Here is a 19,889-nt window from a genome sequence, read left to right as displayed (position 1 = left end):
GAAATCTCATTACTTTTACTTCCTGGAAAAGGAAAAATCTTTAGTGGCGACATCATTGCAGGTCGTGACATAAAAATTCCAACCAATAAAAACAATCACAGATTGTTGAACAGTCCCGCCCCTCTGCTCCTCCCAACAAATAAAACTGCCTTTCTCTCCCTAACTGATCTCCCATTGGTTTACACTTTTGAATGATGCCTCCTCCTTATGTCCCGCCCCCAATATCCTGTTTCAACAGGAAATACATCACAACAAGGAAACAAGACATGCTTAAAATGCAGCTTCAATTTGATACCAGTATCATCTTCTGTTGAGCTATTTATAGAACTGTTTAGCAAACTTCCCCAAACAAACTGGCACCTGTGTGTGTGTGTGTGTGTGTGTGTGTGTGTGTGTGTGTGTGTGTGTGTGTATGGGCAGTGTGGGTGAGTGTTTTGTAGAGAGAGATTCTTCTTAACCTGATATCAAAGTTCCTATGACAACTTCCTCTAATGTGTGTGTGTGTGTGTGTGTGTGTGTGAGAGAGAGAGAGAGAGAGAGAGAGAGAGAGAGAAAGGAGGGGAAAAAATCTTGATTTCAAGGTTCCCATGCTAAAATTCCCCCCACAGTTATCTCCAACATCTGATCTTTAGCTGACGAAGTAAACTGAAGATATCAAGTGTTTACTGTTGCTCTTGTGTTTCTGCTTCTACAGTACTGCTCTGTATGTGTGTGTGTGTGTGTGTGTGTGGGTGTGTCAGGCAGGATAGAGAAGTGTGTTTGTAACCTAAAGGTCCCCAGTTCGAATCCCCAGCCCACAGAACTTGAATGGATAGAATGGTCCTTCCACTGTTTGTCATTGTAAGTTGGCTACAGCATAAAATGGTAAAATGGTGATTATGGATAAGGGTTAGTTGCTATGGTGACAATGCAAGTCACGGGCATTAAAGTGGAGATGAAGCATTTGATAATATGACTGGTTCATTTGCATTTTACCTCAGACAAGACAGGACACTGCATTCAAGTCTGAAATTCACCTAGATTTGATAGAAAAATAAACAACAGTTCGCTTTTTCGCCACTAGGGCGCAGCCATCTTCCAACAAGCTAGCTGGTGACGTCACAGGAATGGTTCGTCTCACCTGCTCAACCTCAGTTTAACATTACTTTAAATTGAATAACCACAGGAAATGTGTGTGCTGGGCTACTGCCAAAGCTGTGCCCCTAAATATTTCATTAATATTTAACACAAAAAATGATGTATCATATGATCAGGATTATCACACAATATATGAGACAGTACTGTATAATCATACAATTAAGTCAGTTAAGTCTACATCGTAACAATAATTATATGTAATTATAAGCTAATCATAATAGGCCTATATTGAAATAAAAAATAAAGGTCCCCAGTTTGAATCCCCAGCCCACAGAACTTGAATGGATAGAACGGACCTTGCAGTGTTTGTCATGGTAATTTGGCTAGTAGGCTACAGCATAAAATGATGATTGTTGCTATGGTGACAGTGCAAGTCTGGGCATTAAGGCCGTAAAGTCTGTCACACTTGCTTGAGAACTGTGCAGATGTCAAAACTCAACTGAGCGCTAATGTTAGCGACAAGGCTAACGTAGCTTTATCACAGATTGTAGGCTACTTCTCTCTCTCTATAGCTGTAGTCAACATTAGCATGTTAGCATTCCACGTTAGCAACATGACAGAGAAGCTCCTTGGTTCTTGCTGTAAAACCTCTCACCTCAGTGACTTGCTGTAAATCAGTTTATACAGAAGCTAGCCCAACGGAACAAATAAAAATGGCCGCCACCTGGAATGTTGATTTGAATGGGCATGACCGCTCTATCCATTCAAGTTCTGTGCTTCAGACTGACTGGGAATATCAGCAGTAGATGAGTGGAGTTGTACTGGGCAGCTTCCAGGTGTGAATGTGTGGAACTGTATGAATAAGAAGCCAAAAAAAGAGCATCCATGTTCATGCTGGATGAATAAATCTTAACAAAAAACCCGCCTGAGCTCCATATCTCTACTTCACATTGTGTTTGAGTCTGCAAATGCTTGGCATCTCAGGGGAAACTCCTTAATCAGAGACACTTCTGCTTTTATGTCAGAACAAAGACAAATCACTCTTGCAATCTTGATAGTTACAGACTGATGACGATGATGATGATGATGCTCAGTCTCTCCTACTCCTACTACGATAAAATGTGTTTTGGTTACATTGTGTAAGGGTGATTTTTGGCGCCAGTTAAGCTGTCCCATATAAACTCTTAGATCAGTGTGAAACAGCGATGGGTTCAATTCAGTTTCATGATCATTAGATTGTCAGATCAATACAGAATACTGCAAGATTCATTACTATTAAACTGTCATCCTCTGTGTTTGAGACTGATGATATGTTAAACCCCATGGGTGATTTAGTCTAAATTAAGAGTGATGGTAACGATTCTTTATTTATTCTAGGGTTTCTTAATGTTTGCCCTAAATTCAGTGGTACACAAGGACCTGCACTCTGTATGTGAGCTATAAGCAATAAACCTGAGTGGTGATGTCACCGCTCAGGCTCAGATCCAGACTGACTTACAGTGAGCGAGCTGGCGGGACTGCAGTGTCCTGCATTTCATGTCTCATCTATGTTTTCATGAAAATGTTTTTTTAAATACTTTTTCTATTTTCATACATGATCATGTTTGAGCAAATACCACCATTATGTATTATAGCAGCTGTCAGTGATGATGCTGTTTTTCTCCCCATCCGATTTTAACATGACCTTATTTATGAATTATTCTTTTGTTGTCATAGACCACTGGAGCAAATGATCTACTGGGGGCACATGGATGATTTTGGTGTCTATATTCTCTGACTTAATGAGTAAGTTGACCAAGGGGCCAATAATCCAAAAACTTGGTGTATTCCTTTAAGGGTGAAGACACATACAGCAACTCTTTAGGCAGGTACATCTTGTTGCAAGGAAACATTTTTAAAAAAAACTTTTGACTCTGTCTCTGTCTTTGTTGCCCGTTTGTGAGATTTTTGTTGCCTAGTGCCTCACCACGCTTAGTAGACCTCCAGATGCAAGGTCAGGTTCTGCATAGAGTTTTCATTTCAAAATTAGATATCCATCTTTAGAAAAATCCACTCTGTCACCCACTCTGACAAAATGATTACTGAAAGGAATCTAAAACTCACTATTGAATATAATAAGAAGTTATAAGCCACCTTGTGCCTTCTATTTTCAATGTAGTATATTTTTAGAGTTTTTTCAACAACATCAGGTAATATTTTTAGTGCTTTGGAATGAAGTCGTCTGTCTGTATGTATTGTGTGTGTCCAGCCCTTCTCGTCTTCTCCTTGTGTTTGTTGTGACTTGGTTAAGGTGTGTCTTGAATGCTGATTGGAGCAGAGACGGGACATGGGAGGCAAAGTCACTGGTAATGGGATGTCACCTCCCTGTTGTCTCATGTCCTTAAATCCCTGGGAGGGACGACAAGGCAGAATCAGTTTCCATCGCTCTGCACAGCCGACTGAGACTGGAGACGGGCTGAAGGTAAGCAGGAGAGCCAGAGGGTTCTGTGTCTGTCACTCTGTGGGACTGCTGCTTTAAATACTACTACTGATACTGCTAAGACTGATCTGCATTCATCCTTTCTTCTTCTGGGTGTTAATTGACTTTTTTTTTATTTGTAAACTATTTGTATGTTTTGAATGTTACTTTGTAAATCCCTTTATATAAATATTATAAGTTCTAATAAATTAATAATACTGTGAAATATTCAAAAATATTACAGCTGTCTATGTAGACCTATCTATGCTATGTAAAAATGTTCTAATTCTAGTAGAATGGACATGTAGGACCTGAGTGTCCTTGACATTTCAAAATGAGGGCAAAATGTTTAATAGGCCGTATAACAGCATATAGTACATGTTTAAATACACTGTGTACAACACATTGTGAACGCCTTCATCTACATCTCTCCTTTATGACTGAACTGCATTTGATACATAGGGATAATAAGGGATCATTACTTTCCCCTGGATTATTATTGTACTGTTTGATTTTTGATTAGTTTCTATTTTCATGTAGTTCCAAGTTTTACTTCAATTTCAGTTTAACTTTAGTTGGTTTTCTGTGTTATTTTGGTAGTTTTAATTTAGTTTTTTTTTATTTTTTTTTTTACAAATTTCTAGTTTTGTTTTTATTTAGGTATTTTGAATTTGTTTGCAACAGGTATTGTGTAATACAAACAATAAATCATAAATTCTTAAAAAAATGTATTTACATAAATATGCCAAAAATGTATTCCTTTTTTACCCTGCACATAAAAACATGCTGTTTTAGTAGTAGTATCAAGATAGTTTGAGTTCAGTTGTATGTTTATTTTAGTTTACAACTTTAACACCTAGTTTTCGTCTTAGTTTTATTTGACTATAATAACCTTAATGGAGACAGCATATGGGTTTTGTGTAATGGCTCAAAAGAGAGGACTGTCCTCTATCTTTTCCCCAGACTTCCGTCTTCATCACAACAACCCAACCAGCTGAATCTCCTCCTCACACTGTCCTGCATCATGCCAAGCCAGTTTCCTCTGGTCCTGGGAACAGAAACCCTGTCCCACACCCAGCTGGCCTGCCCAGGGGAGCATCCTCCATACCCGAGTATGCAAGACTCCAGCGCCCCCTTGGACCCGTGGAGCCCGTCGGACAGCCAGGTATTCCTCAGCCACACAGGCAGCAGGCGGACTATCCAGACCCGGCTTCAACCAGGACACCCACAGGTGCTGCAAACCTGCTACAGCACCCAGCACCCATGCCCCGGGCACCACCCTGCACCCCTCACCGCCCAGCCCAGAGCTGGAGACCCGGTCCCGACTGTGAGCGCAACAGTGGAGGGAGAGGAGGGAGATAAGGGAGAGGGGGGAGGAAAGAGGCATTGTGGGATATGCGGTCACCTGCTGCTGGCCGTTCTCCTGGCTGTCTGCTCCCCACTGGTGGCTGTGGGAGTGTGTGTGGCTGATGTCGTGACTGGGGAGTGCTGCAATGTGCAGGGGAAACACATAGAGTCTGTTGATGATCTGATGTGAGAGAGAAGACTAACAATGGCTTTGTATTTATTACAGAGAGAATATGACCTTTCATAAGGAGCAGGGTGGGCATCAATTCATGAATGAATTCATCAAATCCAAATTCCATTCAAATGAGGAAGTGGAATTTGAATTTGAAAAAACCTACAGAATTGAATTGAATTCAGTGAAATTCCATGTTTTTTGGTACAACTACATATCTAAATTACATGTAGTGTTATATATTATCACTACTGAATATCATAAAATGTTAAAGGAGCCTTTCAGCTGGTATTTGATGCATAACATGTAATCATAATACATACATTATGATTGGATGTATCTAATTTGTTTAACTGTCTTTTATTTGATTCATAATGTTTGATTCATAATGTTTAGCGAGTCAAGACAAACTCTGAATTTCATGGAATTTAATGTAATTTAATTCTCCAGTCATTCCAATTCAATCCCAATTCTGTTTACTTAGAGCTGGGTGACATTCACATTCCAATTCCAACTCCAGGAATTGATCTGGAATTTACCATGCATTCTCAGTTCGGTTCGTGAATGGCCCCAACCCTGATAAGAACAGACAGTGGCGCAATTGTACTTGATGTGAAGTGGAAGGCAGGGAAAGCCAAGCTCTACTGAGAAATCCTTGAAAGATATTTTGATGTTCATCTACTCACTGTCATCTAAAGAACTACTTTCTTATCATTCATACGAAGTATGATTCATTGTCATTCGTGTCAAGGATGAAGATAAATTGTACAGCACTCCTATAAATCCTAAAAGTAGCATTTTCCATGCCATGTGCGCCCTCTAGAGGCTGAGACTGTACAGTGCTTATCATGAGGCCAGTTAATGTGCAGCAAATAGGCTTTTTATGACATTTTAGTGCTTACAAATTAACTGTTTTCCATAACCTATACACTCTTTACTTTATTATATGCATACTTCTATGTACATTAGCTACATACACAAACTACTGTATAAAGGACATATTTCTGGTATAATTGTCAGATTGAGAGAGAAGAACGCAGTTATTTAACCAAAGAAAAATGACAAAAAAACAAAGTCTTCATTGTGGACCAGTGTTAAGCCTGTTATTCATTGCAAACATTTATTACAATTTTTTATGATGCAAACAACAGCAAGTCCCTCCCTTGTCGGAACAGCTTATCACGTAGTCATGAGGGAATAAAAGAGACATAAAGGGACAGGAACAGAAAAGTGTGTATTATGCGCAATTCCATTGTTTCCTTTAAAAAAAAAAAACATGACAATCAGCTCTCAAATTCCTTAACATTGTAAATTTTGGCATCTTCTTCCCTCATGTTGTACTCTCTGGAATAATGGTGATTAAAAATCAAAAGAACAAGGCATGCATAATAGTTTCTGGTAATGCACATAGATCAAGGGACACCGCTTATAAAAAAACAAAATCCATGTACGATGTTCATGTACATTTCATATATATATGGTCCCTTTCTTATAGGTGTCTTAGGCCTATCTATCTGTTCCCGCTGGGGAAGTGTGTCCTCCATTATCTACACTTGGTCACTAGATTCACCTGTCAAAGGTCTGCGCTGCATGGAGACTCATCTGTAAGATGGACTTCTAACATTGACAACTACTAGATGTTACAAACCTGCCAACCAACTTTTGTTTTCGTTTCTCCTTCCTCTCTTACTGCATGTTATTATCAAGCTTTTTTTCCATTTTATTTTTTCAATAATTTCATTCACAGTTAAATAGTTTTCTTTTCATCATCTGATCATTGTGCTATCTATGCAATTTCATTATCAAACCTCACATGGGTGAGAGACGGTTATAGCCAATATTATTTTGTATTAAAATCTCCTCCCGTTCGCTGTATGTGTGGTCTCTCTCCACCCCACGCTTCTCTAAAAAAGGGAGCCGACAGACTTAGATCCATTCAGTGCTACTGTGCCCACAAGATAGAAAAGTCCTGTTCCTGAATGAGAGTATCCTAACTTCCAAATCACCTGTGACAAAACAAAATGGATCTTATTTCCGATACACTGAGATAAATGCACTGCTCCATTTTAATAAATGGGTACAACAGCCACAAAGACACACATCTTTACGGTGAAGGCTGTATACGTGGCCACACTTGTTTTATGTCTATTGAACCCATGTAAAAAAAAAAAAAAAAAGAAGAAAAAAGTGAGAAAAGACAAAACCAAAACGTGGTGATTAAATACTAGGCTGAATGTCTTCTTTACTGTTAAAAAAGTGTATTGCGACGTGTACAACTATAATCGCTCTCTCTCATCGCTTGAAATGTGTTGAAGGAGGGGGGGAGAGAGAGGGGGGGGGGGGGGGGGGGGGGGGGTCGGGAGTCGTTGGTATACCAATAGAATCATGTACAGATTTACAGTTATAATGCATTTATCGTCACACTCAACAGATGGCAAAATGGGAGGGGGAGAAGGCAGGAAACGATATAGAAAAGATTCATCCGTCTGAATTTGAACACCTCTGCTGTGGAACCGATGCTATGTTACTCTCTTAGAAAAAGAAAGAGAGAGAGAGATAGAAATGAGCGTATGTGCGTATGTAAGTATGTATGTATTTATGTAAGTATGTATGTATGTATGCTTGTAAGTGTGGTACCAAAATGTTCGACCAATAAAAGTCTATTGGGATCAAGTTGTACTGGTTTCTCTGACGGTGGAGGCAGACTTATTTAACCAAACATGGGGCTGAGTATGGTGGTACTGGTGGCAGCGGCGGGCGCCTGGGTGGTCGGGTCGAGCGCCCCCTGATGGTGGTGGTGGTGGCGGCGGCGGTGCTGGGCGTGGCTGCGTTAGTCGATGTACTGGGAGAGCCAGCGGAAGCCCTCTCCGTAGCCCTGCCTCTTCAGCACGCTGCACATGAACACCTCCAGTGGTCTCGTGTTCAGCTCCTTCATGGCAATGTTGCCCTGGGGGGAAAAAAATCAGTTTCTTTCACTTAGCAAACAGGTGAAGAAGGGAGACAGAAGTAACACTTGGTGCTGTTGTGGATTAAGAACAAGTAGGGAAGTTCTTAGGTTAGGAACAGGAAACAAATCTGTAGAACGCTGAGATACTATCTCTAAGATTAAAAAAACCTCCAGTGAGAAAAAAGTAAATTCTGCTGTATGCACAAAGTCCAAGACGCTCTAAATCCAGTAAGGAAGAAAGAGACTAAAAGTGTGAAAAAGCTAAAGATGAGAATTTAGTCATCAGATTTTGACTATTATAACCTTTATTGTGGTCAGTGTCAGAAGTAAAGTGTTAAGAAAAAGAAAAAAAAAAACAATTACTGCACCTACTGTAAGCCAAAACTTTTTTTTTTTTTTAATTATTTTTCACGTGGGTGTACACATTAAAAAAATAAAAATAAAAAAGTACTGTGTTTTAGGCAACAAACCAACCAGCTAACAGTATTTTATCCAACCTGGATTGCAGGGACTTGAGTCCACTTTGACAATGTAACAAGATCTGTGTTTCCAGAATATTTTGGGTTGGGGACCCATCTTCCCATAATCCACCTTTGGGTTCTGATGCAGTCTTTAAAAAACAATGTTCTAGTCTAATGTCTACTGCAATGCTACAGACTCTGCTTTGCCATACAGTTAAGTGTAAAGCATAAACAATTTGAAGTCAATTTTGAAGTTTCCCGTTTCATCTCATTTCCCCACAGGAATCATGAGTTTCATCTTATCTTGTTTGTACAAGATGTTTTGTTAGACTTACAATACTTAGGAGTAGGTTTTAAAAATGAAAGTAAGTAGTGCTGACTACAGGTCCCCATAGTGGCCAATTTCTGTAGATGGCCATTTGTGAATGCTTTGAGGTACAGATACTAAAAATTGGAAATGTTCTACCCCGGTGAAACATCACTATAAGGAAAAGTGCTTTCTAACACGATCTGGGGGGGGTTAGTAGTGGACTGGGTGACAGATGAGCGCCGTCTCTCCTCACCTTGCCTGTTGTCTGTCCATACAATCCAAATATCTCCCTCAGCTTCTCCTCGCTGATGGCTTCTGGTCTGTCGATCTTATTACCCAGGATCAGGATAGGCACGTTTCCAATGGTCTCGTCTGTCATTAGTGCCTGAGAGGACAGAGGAGGAGTTACTTTCTGGCCAAACCATACAGCCAGAGGTTGTCACTCTTCTTCAACCTGCCTTGTCTACTTCGACTTGAGTCAGTTATTTCCTACATTTCCCAGAATGACTTTCGACAAGTCCAGAGAACAGGCGTGAACGTGCCGAGGTTGGCCTTTACCAACCAATAAGCCTCAGAGGTTTGGCAAAACTGATTTAAAAATATCTTTAATCCTGGTGCATACATGTAAAAACGGTCACAATTAACATTAAAGGGATGGAAAATGTAAAAAATATGAGTAAAGAAAGACTCAAAATCACGCCGATATTGTCCTTTAAAGGCTAGTTGGATACGACATTTTTAATTAACTTTAAGTAACTTTGTGTACAACCTGCTTGGAGGGGCGGGGTTTCTCCAATAGTACAAAACCATCAGTAGGAGAAAATTAAGACAATCACAGAGAAATGTTTGAAAGTTAATTTAGTGTACTTTTTCTGTGACACCAACTTAACTACCATTATCTCAACTTTCCTGATGTGGTAAACACCGATTAGACCCGTACTTTGTGATTTGAATGTTAGGGGAGTTCTGCACCCTATCAAAAAAACCCCAAAAAGCTCTGTTGTGTGATAGCGGTCAGGCAGGTACTTACATCAAGTTCTGTTTTTGATTCGGCCAATCTGGGGTGATCCGCACAGTCCACAAGGAAGACGATACCGTTGATGGCGGGGAGGTAGTTTTTCCACACTCTGCGGGCTGGGTGAACAAACACACACACACACACACACACACACACACACACACACACACACACACACACACACACAGAGAGAGAGAGAAACAAAAACAACAGTTAGATGGTTTTGCATTGTGCTGCTGTGACACATGCAACAACAAAACTAACTAACCCTCTCCTTACGTCACACACATAAATGCACGCATGCGCACACACACTTTGAATACACTTTGGACACTGATCACGGTATCTCATATTAGCCTGATAGTAAGCAAAGGCTGTTGATAAGGGAGAATTCCCCTTCTGTGCTGCATGATTTACTTTTCCTAACCCACACATTTCCTCTGGTGAACGAAAAGTTATCTCAATCATTATTATTCAGTGACACTAAACGGATCATATCAGCAGTGAACAAGTGGTATCACAGCATCCTGAACACATACACATTATGAATACAAAACACACACACACACACACACACACACACACACACATACCTTGTGCGTGGCCTCCAAGATCGAAGGTGGTGAAGGTCATGCCAGCAATCGTCAGCTCTTCCGAGGCTGGTGGAGAAAAAAAAACAGTTACGGTTAAAGCTCAAAACTCATCTGAAAAGTCAAGCAGCTCACAAGTCAACAGTGTGCAGGAGTTTACTATATTCAGTCACGTGTGATCAGCAGGGTGGTGCAGTGATTAGTGATTGTTCAATCAGAAGGCCTTAGTTCAAGCCCCTGTGAAGCAGTGGCAAAGTGCCCCTATTGCCCTGCAATGCATTGTGGGTACTGGAGTCTTTGTTATCACAACACAACAGAAGTTCAACTGGCTGTGTTTTCTTCAAATCTCAGCATATGAATATGTGGCTTGGTAGGTATCTTTAAAATTATGTTTCTGACCAACCTGTTGAATTCCAAGAGGATTAGTTGTTTTTAAACTGGTACTTTAGCCAAGTAAAGACACACCAAATGAATTTACTTGACAAATTTTGTGTCATTCTGACCTGTGGTTAATGAGAGGAAGATTTTTAAAAGGTTTTTAAAATAATCCAAAATGGCGGCAAAAAAAGTATGGCCGTCATTATGGGTCCTGGAGGGAAAAATGTTCAGCATGTGCAGATACATGTGTGCCATGTTTCACATCTCTTTGACTAACGGTGTGGCAGACTGAGCCTTACTATAGCGCCCCCTGTGGGCCAATCAGTACCATTCTTTGTGTCCAGGTTGAGTCACGATGACCATGTGTGCCAAATTAGGAAAAAGCTACCAATCTAGGTCTGAGTTATTGGACTGAATACATAATAATAATCTAATAATAGGTACATAGAAATATAATTCAGCTTCAGCAAACTAAAAATGGCCTTTTCATACCAATTCAACAGTAGTTTGCTTGAGAGTTATTAAACCATGGCAAATCGAGAAGTGTCTAGGAATCTGTCCAAATCTGCCTGCATTTATTTGCACGGCTGGGTGTGCTTGTGTGTGTGTGAGTGTGTAAGTGTAGCACCGACTCACTCGGATGTAAAGTGGGCACATGCTGTCCCAATCTGTCATCTTTGAGCATGTGCAGTAGCGTCGTCTTGCCAGCATTGTCCAGGCCAAGAAATACTAACTTGCCGGATTTCTTGTACAGTCCTGAAACGAAGCCAGAAAACGTGAGAACTCAAGCTTGAAAACGATCCATCTTTTCAGATGGGTCGTATCGCATTATACATCAACACTCAGTCTTTGGAACCTGCGCACACAAGAAAATGTCACCGCATGTGGAAACAGGTGCTCAGTCTGATATGGAAATGAATAAGTCTCAAGGCTGTCAGGGTTTACGAATTGTGGTTTTGAACCTATAATCAATCAGTCAATCAATCGACTCAGTAAAAAAGGTGACACTTGACAATAAAAAGTTGTCACGCTGAGACTTGTTCTCAGGCATGCACAGGATCTTCACAAACGTATAAATAGATCCTTTTATGCGAGATGAAAAACACAGCTGGCGCGCACCACCTAGTGACACAGCCAATCACTATAATTACACTGTATGAACATTGAAGAAAATGAAAAATAATGAGCCACCCTCCCCAAAATCAACTTACGCTCTTGCATTCTTTATTGTGCGTAATGAGGGGGGAAAAAAGTTTTTATCTGTAATTTTATGTAGGACGGGTGCTTGGAAGTATGTTTTACTTTTGATTTCATGTCATCTTTTGGTCACAGTTAGGGTTATAGTAGTAAAATGTTTATCACAATAAAACCATTAATTTTAAACACTTTTAAGCTTTTTAAGCACTTTTTGCTTTAAGGGGTAATTTGACTAGATTTTACTGTTATTTTCATTTTACTGGCTGAACGAATACAGAGGAAACAGTAACCCAAACCCACTTCTTCCTCAACTTCTTTTCTCCCCTGTATCTAGAATGAGGTCACAAGTCATGACTGGGCTACGTAACGCATTCCCTATTCTCTGAGTCAGTGTAATGATACCAGTATATTTATGTTGAATTGCACAACAGCACAACAGCACCACACTACCTGTCTGACAGGGTGAGCAGGAGCAACCACTTCACTACAGCAGCGCTGACACAGAAACTAGAGCGGGAGACTCTGGGGAGGAGAGTGGCTGGTAGACACTACGAGATTTTCCACCACATTTCAACCCGATCAGTCCGTCACAGACCAATTTAGAAGACTGGAGTGAAAAATCATACGATGTCACGTTTCTCAGAGGAATTTCCTTTGGGTGCCTTTTCGTATCCACACAGCATATGTCATTTGGTCGATGCTTTTAGCCGTGGCACTTTGCAGTAACATGAGTGCATACATCTGTAGCATGGGTGGCCCCAGTGGGAATCGAACCCATAAGCCCGGCAGCATTAGTGCTCTAACCAATCAGCTATACAGAGCCATTTCAAACTATACAGAAGCATTTAAAGGAATGGTGACCACAGTTGATTGCACCATTGTGCTTCTTTTATCCAAATGGACCAGACTGGAAACAGGCCAAAAACTCTCTTGTGACATCTTTGCTTATTTTCTAGCATACTTTTGTAAACAGCATGTGTTTAAGGTACTGCTGAAATACCCTCATCTTGACAAGGGCTTTAGCTGTTTGTTTGTTTCCATGAAATCTAGTAGTGTGCATCAGCCTTTAAGGAGTGGTGCCTGCCTCTTTATCTGGGTATTTGTGTTTCAGATTAGCTTGGCAGTGAGGCACAAAGTAAACCAACACCTGTAGAAACTCTGCTCCTTACTGCCTTCTACCACAAGAGGGACAACATGGGTTTCTAGGAACAAAGCCTACTATTGTGCACAACACTATCGGCCCACCTTTTCACTGAACACCCGGGCAAGATGTAGGAGAGACCAGCAGTTGTAACAATTAAAGCTGTTCTTGTGATCACTGAAGACATTAATCAGGATATACTCACATAAAGGCCTCTAGAATTACAACCTCACCCACAGAGTTACATAATAACTTTAGCAAAAGCTTTGTACGGTTCCACCATTCTGGTTAGACATAGGTTCTACAATTTCCACTTAAATAACAAAGCTGTCAGCCTTGTATGCAATCACCTATTTACAGCTCTAAACAGTGAAATTATGTTAATTGTGTGTTAGTGTGTCTGGTCACCAGTACTCACCTAGAAACTGCAGTACGCTACTGAAACCACTATAAATCCAATCAAATATGAATGACATATCCGGAGCTGTTGAATCCTGAGAAACAAAACAAAACAACAAAAAAAACAGAGGTAAGAAGACATGAATTCACACAGAAGACCAAACACAGGGACAAACACTTAAACAAAACAATGATAATAATGAACGTCAGCCGGGACATTTTATTTTGGCTGTGAGGATAAACCTATCTTGTGACATGATGTGACGTATACCTAATAGCGGGGTTCAAAATCTTGGGAATCAAGTAAAAATTAAGACAAATTAGCCCATTATCAAACGTGTTTCGGTGAGGCTACTTTATATGGTCTTAATGGTGGGATTTCAACAGCCACTTGTAATTGTTCACTCTATTGATATCCAGATCTGACGATGACTGATATCACAATATTTTTTTCAGCTACACAATCTAGGCCTAAATAACGACTAGATATCCCTCATGTTTGATAATATATTGTTACTTGCCTATGGCCTACTGCTGAATGTTCCTGGAAACCCTAAGAGACTGAGAGAACAAAATGACATGTTTAAGTATCAGACTACAGAACACAGGGAAATCAGTAAGGCCCAATCAGCGCCGCTCTCCACAGACCTCATAAACGTGATGGCACTCAGTTGTGAGGAGAAGCAATCTGCTTCAACCTATCAGAGATTTGAGCCACTTGTGATAAGAACAATGACAGTCAATGGCTGGGTTTCTACAGCACATGATTATCTTGTTCCCGTAGGACTCTTTGCACAGAACGACAGGCGGTTCAGAGCAATGATCACACACAGTCTGACAGATTCTTAATAGCCAACTGAGCCAAGACATACGTTTTGTTCGACAAAGCCTATCTGCGAGGGCCTTGAGAGTGCAGCCTATTATCCTGACTAGACCCAAGCTTTCAAGATAACCTAACCAGATTGTGTTTCAATCAAAACAAAATGGAATTGAAACAGGGCCTGTTCTAGCCACATTAAATCAACAGCCTGCTGTCTAGCTAGATGTAACAGCTTGGTGCTTCTGTGTGGAAACGCTCTCTTCTCATTCACTTTCAAGCTTCTTTTTCACTCATCCGAGAGACATGTGATCAAACGTTTCAGACATAAGTGTCTCTTGTCTGTGAAAAAGGAGAAGAAAAAAAATAAAGGCAGAGGGAAAAGAAACTTCCTCTGTGATCATAGGAGAGGCTTTTGGATACAGGAAAGATTTTTTTCCACGACACCAATATGTTTGCCATAGTAGACACACACTATCGCCGCTTCTCCATCTCTGTGACAGTTAGAGTGGCATCAGAACAAGGTAAGCCGGGGCCGACCTGTAGCCCTCGTTGCATAACATGCAAACAACTCCAGGGCTAAAGTATATGGTAGCCAAAGGTCAAGACCATGCAAATACAGCTGAACTACACGTCAGCAGCAGCTACGCTCCAGTCCCCTTTGCTCCCTCCGCCCGCACCAGCTGGCTGCTACGACACTGTGGGTTGGCACTGGAAGCCGAGGCTCCCACGTGTGGTGTGATACAGCTGTGGATGCCGGTGAAACGGTTTGACAGAAAACCTACAACAACCACAGTAAAATACAGGCGCATACATAGCTCACACACAACCATAACCCTATCACCCCGTGGCAGTGAAAATGTTCACCCTCAGACAGCAACAAAGACCAGTTTTAAAGGATATGAGGTTGTTGTTAAATGAAGGTGGTCACGCTAGTAATGCCTTCAGATATAACTGACTAACACTTAGGCCTCCACAACACAAATATCTGTCAGTCAGGTTTAGGACAATTACCTCAGGTAACAAAAGTCCACAGAGGGGAAGACAGGAGCTGCATTTGTTAATTCAAACATCACCTAAGCTGTAGGTTCTGACTGTTTGCCCTCATTAACATGCAGTAGTCAGTTCAATCACTGCTAGTTTTCCAAAGCACTCTACCTTTGAATTCAATCTCTGAAGCAAACAGCTTGTTATAGTTTGTTATTGAGGGACATTTGAAAATAACGTACTTATGCAGATATTGTAATAATAAGGAACCATTACACAATTACATCTAAAACATTTAATAACAAATTAAGATAATCTGAATAGTGGGGTTCCATGTTTTCCAAAGAGACATAGATTCTACGTATTCCATTATTTCAGCCAAGTAATGTGAACCAATAATAATTTCAAAACAAAAGTACCAAACTACCCTAAAGAGATCAAATAAAGATGTGTATGTGAAAAAATAAAAGGAATGGATGCGGTTCGATCCGGCTGTCAAACCAGTCTTGTTATAATAATCACATTCAACGTTAGCTAGCTAACCTTTAACCTAGCAACGACATTACATTGATGATCGCCAGCACATTCCGCACTGGCTGAAAATCTAAAATGTCAAATTTTCTGAATGATGATGGTGAGATCATAGTAAAACATGGAAGTTTAATGTTTATCTCTTAATGTTAGGGTGAGGCCGGCTAACAGGTTGGCTAGCTGGAAGCCAGTAGCTACGTGTCATGTTCTCCAGGAGGCGACGTTGCATCAACAGGCTCCAGTAGCGATGGGAGAAAAGGGGTAGCTACATTAGCTAGCCAGCCGCTAGCTAGAAAATACTTAACGATGGCGCTCACAACATCGGGAACTAGTGAAAACGAGAGCACATTTTCTCTCATTCGCAGATATAAATGTAAAAAAACATATCAGCGAGCTAGCTCCAGTTTATATACAGTTTGAGGCTTCCTGTTAGCTATCGAGTTAGCCAACTTGGTGTTAGCAATGCTAGCGTAGCATCGTTAGCAGCCATGATAACTTGCTAACCGCATAAGCTAACAGAGATGCCGAGCTTTCACACGCACTCTTTTCCGATCTTTTGTGAGATAATTTATCCGAAAACTTACCCGTTAGTTACGTGTAGATGAATTCACTAAGTGTGTTCGCCTTTATAACCATGAAAGTTGGTCCCCCAGTCAAAAGACAGCCTGCAAATTCAGGTCTTCTTCGGCTTTCGTGTTTTGTTACTGACTGAGCCACGACACTGCAATGGCTGTCCAACAACTCCCAAATTCTGCCTAGCCGCTTCCTGTTTATGTTTCACAATCATCTTTCCGGTAGGTGAACAAAAATGAATTGAGACGGTGGTACGCGTTTCATTTTGGAAATACCACACTAATATTAACTGGCACTTTTCGCTAAAATATTTTACTGGGATAGACTGGTTAAAATATATGACGGACCATCTGAAGTACATTAATCATTATTTCCAACTTGATGGATTATGACATTTTGCTGTCTATCATGAAAAGTCATGTGAATGATCTTTTCTACACCGTCACTTATATTCAGTTTGCTCTGCTGTTGATCATTATTCTGATGTTCATTAAGCCCACTTATGTGTATATTAGTGTAGATTTTACTGGTTCAGCCACAACTGATGACACAAGAAAATGCTAAAAAAGAAATGGCACAGACATTACAAATCGGGGATTCCATTCACTCATATTTGTTTCCAGTACACTGAAATTCCAGAGCACAAGAGGAAATGCCACGTGTACACACTGCGCATGCCCGACGGGGTTTACGTTGATCCTGCTGGGTGATCCCAACTTCCTGTGGAAGAACAGAAGTGTCTCACACGATTATCTTGACAAGGCCTACACCCGTAGGTAGTTGAACGGGGATCGGCTCTAGCCATGGTCCTGTGATAGTCAACAAGTCAGTTAATTAACTTTTAAGAAAGTACGAGACGGCGATATAGTCGCTGTTTAATCGAACATCTCATCGCGTCGCCAGGTTACGTTAACCCGCGCCAGCCAGCTAGTTAGCTAAAGACGCAGCTAGCTATTCGCCAACCAGGCATCTCAAAATTAGATCACGGTGTCTATTTCAAGATGTCAACTACGGGGTTCAACTCTCAGAATGGGGCAGGAGGAGGACAGACATACGCGAATGGTGAGCAATAGTAAATTCACATCAATTCGTACCTGGCTGAGCTAACGTTAGGTAGGTAACGTTAGCCAGTTAAATTAGCTAGTAATAAGCTAACACACTAGCAACAGTTGGCTCTGATTGAGCTGTCTACATGTCCATTTGCTAACTGACTATCTTATTAACGTCGTTGGTTAACGTTACCAAGTAAGATTGGTATGTCAGGTATAGTTAGTTTATGTCAGCTAAATCTTTAGCTACTGATAATTAGCTTAAGATGCTAGTGACGTTAAGGCACGGCCAAGGCAGTAGTCAGTGAGGACAGAGGGGCGGTCGAAAAGCTAACGCTAGCTACATTGCTATCCAACTAGCTAGCGAGAACTTTCGCTTGTCAAGATGACAAACCAACAGGTTGGCAAAACGATGCATTGATAGCGAGGATAATTACCGTTAACGCCAGGTATTAGGTGGCCCCACCAATACCCAATTAGCACAACGTTAGCTGATACTAAGTTCATCCCGTTAGCTACTCTGTTACCCCGCATTCAACTGAGGGAACTTTTCCTGTCATGTCTAAACATCTATCCAGCTTTGGCTTGGGTCCCGTGACATTTGCCTGCTGAGGGTTTTTCGTGGGCACTTTGGTTGTCAGTGAGTAATCACATAGTTAAGATTATTATGTTCCCTCACTGTTGTGCAATACGGATTTCCAGCAGGCTAAGGAGTCCTGGCGTGTTTGTATCCTACGTTCAGTGTACATGTGGCACATTGGGGATGATCCAGATATGATCCGAAGAACTTTCTTCAGACTCAGCCCATAACCTACCTCAGTTTCAGACTGCTGACACATGTCTATTGGGTTTCCAAGAATGCAAGGGAAAGGAGACAATCTGAATTCACTGACTTTACAGCTGACAAAAGTGTGACTGTGGGCAGTCTCTAAAGGCTTTTTCTTATTGATGCTTGTAGAGGCATTTTCTTGTCCTTGAGGGTGAAGCAATTGAAGCTCGAGTTTATAATGCCTCAAGTTGTTCATCAAAGCTGTAGATAACTCCAGTCAGAACTTCTAATAGTTCATTCACCACATTCTCCCTTAATCTTTTTCTTATCTCCCTTGAATCAGACAGGTCATTTAAGGCTTTTAATCCAGCTGTTCTTTGAGCTCCGATCAATCTGAAAACAGTGTGGTAGATGACAGAAACAAACCCAAGAATGCATATCACTAACGTCAGGGTTTCGGGTTAAATTCCCACTGAGGCTTCTGGGGCCCCTGCTAAACTGTATTGTAAAATGTTTTGGATAAGCATCCAACAAATCACATACATTAACAGAGTGCTTACCGTTCCAAACCTTCCCTGTCATCAGGTTTATAATAAATGATTTTATTAATATGAATTAGTCTTTAAACTTCCTTCTTTTCCACTGATGGCTTTGACTGATCTAATGCTGATTGGCTCCTTGTTTCTTGATTTTCTAGCCATTGATTTTGAACTATTTTCCTTTACGTTTCATTTCGGTTTACCTTTTAATGAGCTGATTTATGATTGACTGTGAGGTCTTCCTGGTCCCAGTCCAGTCTCTGTTTGATTGGCCGAGAGCTGCGGCTGACAAGGAGCTTTAGTTCTTGAGGTTTCCCCTGGTCTCAGGAAGGACAAAGATTTGAGGTGGATTATATGAGGTGGATAAGAGTTGTTTTCTAATCCCTTCTATCGACTTATCCTAGCTCTCCTGTTATGTAGTGCAAGGCTAAGTGGATAGTAGTGAATCTGTTGCCATTATGTAATCACCTAGGTTGCAAGCAGGGATGCACTGATGCTGTGGATTTAAGGCGGATTCCAGTTCAGAGTATTATAATTTATGTATTGGTCCATATGAAGTACCGGTCCGATCCATTTGTTTTACTGATTTGGGCCAATGGATAACAAATATTTGAGATCCTTTTTTTTCTATTGGCAAGATCTTGCATCCATCTATGTGCGAAAGGCAAAAAAGTTGTTTTGCTTTTATATATGGCATGATATGCTAGACTGTTTGTACTGATACTTGGTATTTGGGAAATTGCTAGTGCCCCATTTTAGCCTGGTATCTGCACAATATCCAATCCTAGTATTCTTAATTGAAAGTTGTTTCTACTTATGCTAATCAGCATAGGGAAGTTGATATATCTGATTAGAAAAAGCAAAGCACTCTTTTGCATCTGTGGTGTCTGTCTACTGTGTTCAGACAGGGTAGGCCAGACGCGGCTCAGAGCCCCTTACTCACTGTCACTACAGACAGCTCATGGTGCATTAAATCCAGGTAAAGAGATTATATCCTGAGCTGTGTCAGTTTACTGGTCATTTGGAGGATTTAAGTCATTTCACTCACTGCCCCCTCTACCATTACTGTGCCATCTGCTTTTCAAATTCAACTTTTTGACCTGTGCCTCAGCTTCAAATTGAATCATTT

At 40.8% G+C, this 19,889-nt stretch overlaps 2 protein-coding genes across 3 annotated transcripts in view; one reads left to right on the top strand and one right to left on the bottom strand.

Moving 5' to 3' along the window:
* Positions 1-6,148: 6,148 nt before the first annotated feature.
* sar1b (secretion associated, Ras related GTPase 1B) lies at positions 6,149-17,912 on the bottom strand. Of its 2 annotated transcripts, none has more exons than XM_078286390.1 (7): positions 17,890-17,912; positions 13,515-13,590; positions 11,395-11,514; positions 10,384-10,449; positions 9,803-9,906; positions 9,026-9,157; positions 6,149-8,001 (listed from the first exon to the last, which is right to left on the bottom strand). In XM_078286390.1, the coding sequence occupies exons 2-7, from the start codon at positions 13,570-13,572 to the stop codon at positions 7,885-7,887; spliced, it is 597 nt and encodes a 198-aa protein (XP_078142516.1). In that variant the 5' UTR covers positions 13,573-13,590; positions 17,890-17,912; the 3' UTR covers positions 6,149-7,884. The 2 variants fall into 2 exon arrangements, with proteins under 2 accessions (XP_078142516.1, XP_071758462.1); XM_071902361.2 differs by lacking the exon at positions 17,890-17,912 and adding an exon at positions 16,415-16,570.
* Positions 17,138-19,889, top strand: part of sec24a (SEC24 homolog A, COPII coat complex component) — a 25,649-nt gene continuing 22,897 nt past the window's right edge. Inside the window, exon 1 of the mRNA XM_078286391.1 lies at positions 17,138-17,465. Coding sequence (XP_078142517.1) covers positions 17,405-17,465 — 61 coding nt within the window. The 5' untranslated portion in view covers positions 17,138-17,404. The remainder of the gene's footprint in view (positions 17,466-19,889) is intronic.

Source organism: Centroberyx gerrardi, chromosome 11 (genome assembly GCF_048128805.1).
Source record: "Centroberyx gerrardi isolate f3 chromosome 11, fCenGer3.hap1.cur.20231027, whole genome shotgun sequence".
Taxonomy (NCBI): Eukaryota; Metazoa; Chordata; class Actinopteri; order Beryciformes; family Berycidae; genus Centroberyx; species Centroberyx gerrardi.
The sequence above is the reverse complement of the archived record's forward strand: the minus strand, read 5'-3'. Positions and strand labels throughout refer to the sequence as shown.

Coding starts and splice junctions, on each gene's coding strand:
- sar1b (XM_078286390.1), bottom strand. CDS start 13,572: ATGTCATTCATATTTGATTGGATTTATAGTGGTTTCAGTAGCGTACTG. Junction 9,907..10,383: donor TCTTGGAGGCCACGCACAAG/GTATGTGTGTGT, acceptor TTGTTCACCCAG/CCCGCAGAGTGTGGAAAAAC. Junction 9,158..9,802: donor AATCAAAAACAGAACTTGAT/GTAAGTACCTGC, acceptor CTGTCCTCTCAG/GCACTAATGACAGACGAGAC.